General features: G+C 44.4%; 1 protein-coding gene across 5 annotated transcripts in view; it reads right to left on the bottom strand.

The window, feature by feature from the left end:
* Positions 1-1,258: 1,258 nt before the first annotated feature.
* cxxc5b (CXXC finger protein 5b) overlaps positions 1,259-3,999 on the bottom strand; it is a 13,070-nt gene continuing 10,329 nt past the window's right edge. For all 5 annotated transcript variants that reach the window (XM_048262333.1, XM_048262329.1, XM_048262330.1 and 2 more), the window contains exon 3: positions 1,259-2,767. In XM_048262333.1, the coding sequence (XP_048118290.1) occupies positions 2,726-2,767 (42 nt within the window). In that variant the 3' untranslated portion in view covers positions 1,259-2,725. The remainder of the gene's footprint in view (positions 2,768-3,999) is intronic.

Genomic DNA, 3,999 nt, shown 5'->3' with positions numbered 1-3,999 from the left:
TTCCTCTCTGTCTGTTTTTCTCTTGGCAGACAGGCAGCATGTGTGTGTGTGTGTGTGTGTGTGTTGAATGTATTGATTGTTAGTCAGTCATTGACTCATAGATTGATAGACGTTGATTAAGAAAGAGAGAGAATGAGAATGTTTGAGTGTGTGTGTGTGTGTGTGTGTGTGTGTGTATACAACAGCAATATGGGCTATCAAGTCAAAAAATAAATCAATCAATGTGAATAAGAAGAGGGAAATGGAAGAAATTGAGGTGAGACCCCTTCGGCTCTCTGCAGCCTGCTTACACACACACACACACACCTGGAAGTGCGCCTCTGCTGCTCCCAGCACTGGACCAATTATAGCGTAACATCTTGCCCTGCCGTTACCATGGTTGCGCTCCGTATCCGTCCCCCAGAACGAACGAACCGTGGGGGAGCGAATATCTTATCAGCCATCGCCCTGGAAACCACACACACACACACACACACACACACACACACACACTTATAGCCAAGTCACATGTGCATGAGGCCTTAAGAGAAGCCCTGGGAGAGAACTGTGTGTTTGTGTGTGTGTGTGTGTTGGAACACACTCATGTGTGTATGTGTGTTAAGTGTGAGTTGGTGTAAGTGTGAATATATGTGTGTGTGTGTGTGTGTGTGTGTGTGTGTGTGTGTGTGTGTGTGTGTGTGTGTGTGTGTGTGCGTGCGTGCGTGTGTGTGAGCTGGCTAGTGGCGCATACCTTTGAGCGCTGCAGAGTCTGGGTGGTGGTGATAAGACTCAAGGAGTCTCTTCCACATCCCTCGGTGTCAGACAAGCTCTTACCAAGCCAAGTACACACACACACACACACACACATACAACAAATAGGCATACACACTCACTGGCACGCATGTCAAAGCAAACTCACTACACATGTGTAGCTACAGGCCTGGACTGCACACACACACATTCATATGCTTAGCATATTATCTTTCATAGGTGTGTGCATGTATACATGCTGCTGTGTATTAATTGGCAAGGAAAGCAGGAGAGACAGACGTATTCTTGTGACCTTGTCAGGTGTGAAAGCAAGTGACACAAATATGGACTACCCTACTACTTCCAAACCACACCAATATCATCAACAAGACACACACATACACACATTTAAACAGAAATCCAAAGGATTACCCCTGGAGGTTCCACCAGGTGCACACACACACGCACACACACACACACACACACACACAGATAGATCCTCCTATTAACCATTGGACTGACACACAGAGATGTTGCCACTGTTGTTTGTTTTTTATTCCAAAAGCGCAGGACAGCACTGATGACAGCCCCCACTCAGACTCAGATACATGCATTCCAGTTTATTATTCACATGACAGCCCCTTTATTAACACAGAGTCAAACACAAACACTGAAGGCCACACACGCGCACACACACGCACCCACGCACCCCCCCCACACACACACACACACATCCAATAAATCCATAAACAAATGCATACTGTACATGCATGCACAAGTCACAGACACACTGAATACACTCTCATACATCTGTACCTTCACTAGAATGAAGACATGTGTCATACACACGCACCCACGCACATGCACACACACACAAACACACACATATTCCAAACATACTTCAACAGGCGTATGCATCCAAAACACACATACACAGAAACACACATACACAGAAACACACACACACACACACACACACACACACACACACACACACACACACACACACACACACACACAGAATAAGAAACTCCACTTGACTCATGCAACATGGCTGATCCATCTCTATTCAACATTTCTAGAAGTTTCTGTCTGTTTATGAATACCCTCACACTCTCTCTGGGACCAGAACACATTTCACATCATTAAAGGAACAAAAGGCTCTCTCAGTGTGCATGTCCTTCTGTCCAAGTGTGTGTGTGTGCGTGCGTGTGTGTGTGTGTGTCTGAACGTATGTGTGTGTGTGTGTGTGTGGGGTGGGGGGGGCATGGATGCATGTATGTATATGTGTGTAAGAGCGTGGTGGTATGTGCTGCCCCATGCTGTGTGTGTGTGTGTGTGTGTGTGTGTGTGTGTGTGTATGGTGGCATGGTGCTTTTTAAACCTTTTAGAACCCAATGATGTGCAAACTGACTGAAGCCCCATTCAGTATTGGTAGCCCAAGCATGAAGAAGCTGTCAGTACAAACATAGCTAAAGTAGAACAGAGCTTCTTATTAGTCATGAGTCGGCTGCTTTTTCCTTTTCTTTTTTTTCTTTTCTTTTCTGAAAAAGAGCATTAAATTTACATTCTCTAATGCAAGTACGCATCTCTCCACATCTGGACAATAAAAACACCAAACACAAACGGAAACAAACAAACAAACCAACAAACCCAAACAAAAACTGATTGTCCTTTTTTTTTTTCTTCTTCCGGGTGTGAACAATTCCAGGTTCTCCAAATAAGACTTTCGGTCTTTGGAGCGAAGAACTCATGATGGTTCCAAAACGGAACATAGAAAAAGAGGAATGTTCTAGATGACCCTTTGGCCATCAGAATTGAAGTTCGTTTTTGGTTCCGGAGAGCCCTTTCTCTCCACTCTCCACTCCTCACCATCCGTCATGAATGTTCATTAGTGTACAAGTCTTGTCCAACCAGTGTGCAGGGCCATCAGAGTCTTGAGCCACTATTGGCCTGGAGTTTGATTGGCAGTTCTTTGGGTCTGGGATGGGCAGTCCTACTGGAACCATCGGAACGGCGCCCCGGTTGGCAGCATTACCTGACCAAAGAGAAGAGGACAAAAGGCAAAGGTCAAAGATTTTTCTATTAAAAGGTTGTAGTAGAGGTCAGTTGAAGGTCATGCAGGACAGAGGCTTACTGGTGCCATTAACAATGGGAGCGGTTCAAATGTCACTTAACAAGATCAGCTACAATGGGAGTCCATATCACCAAAGGAACAATGACATCTAACGCAGGTTTTGGTTGCCAAGGGTTACCAGTCTCTCTTGGTATGCCAGATATGTTAACTATCAAGATTTAGGAATTATGGTCAGACTTCAAAGAGACATTTTAAAGTTATCCTCTGTGCCATCACCAGAGCTGCCTTAAAATAGGCGCTACAACCTGAACTCCTTCCCAACATGAACCTGCCACACTCAATGCACTCTACAAAGGACCCCTTGATGTTTCATAATAAAAGTCCTCTACTGAAGGAGTCATAGTGGAAACCATATGTAATGTTTTAGGTCATCAGAGCCCTTTATTATATGGCTGTGACGCAGGCCCCTGGAGCGCCTCTCTGTGAAGCCACGCTAAACAGCCTGATCCTTTCTTCTATGAATACCACATCACATGATGGACAGACACCCTGCATGTGTGCAAGGATCACCAAACCAAACCCAAGGCTGGATATGGATAGGCTGTAGCCACTGAGGAATTACCACACTGACAGTGTCTATAGGAAGTACTGCCCACTCTAAGAATTAACCAATCATGATTAAGTATTTAGTAGATAGTGTGTGGTCGAACGAGATTGACTTGTTTCCATGTGTATAATGTTAAATGTGTCAATCAAAGTTTGATACAAATCCTACATGTGTTCACACATATCTGTCAGGTTACAACTGGATAACTCTCCAATGATTAGCTTTGTGTGGACAGGGCTGAAGCGTGTGCGATTGATTTTCACTGCTGTAGGTACTAGGTTAAACCCTAGTGAGGAACTCATCTCCTGCTGAGGAAGGCTGAATGCTTGATTGGCTGAATGCATGAACAATATCAATGAGTGAAAACAGATTGTTCTTAAGTCTTTACAAACACCTGAGGTGTTCAACCAGACCTACAGCTCAGAGACCTCCCAGACAGATTGGCAAAACTGCTTGGGATCAACTTATGCCATTCAACTGCAACTACTTCTCTATGAACAAGTGAAACTCAACTCTACTTTTTACAACTGGATTAATGGAATAGTTGTTGTCTTCCCTGTGTTTGAGACGATGGCAATATGTAATC

The sequence above is a fragment of the Alosa alosa genome, chromosome 14 (genome assembly GCF_017589495.1).
Source record: "Alosa alosa isolate M-15738 ecotype Scorff River chromosome 14, AALO_Geno_1.1, whole genome shotgun sequence".
NCBI classification, from domain to species: Eukaryota; Metazoa; Chordata; class Actinopteri; order Clupeiformes; family Clupeidae; genus Alosa; species Alosa alosa.
The sequence above is the reverse complement of the archived record's forward strand: the minus strand, read 5'-3'. Positions and strand labels throughout refer to the sequence as shown.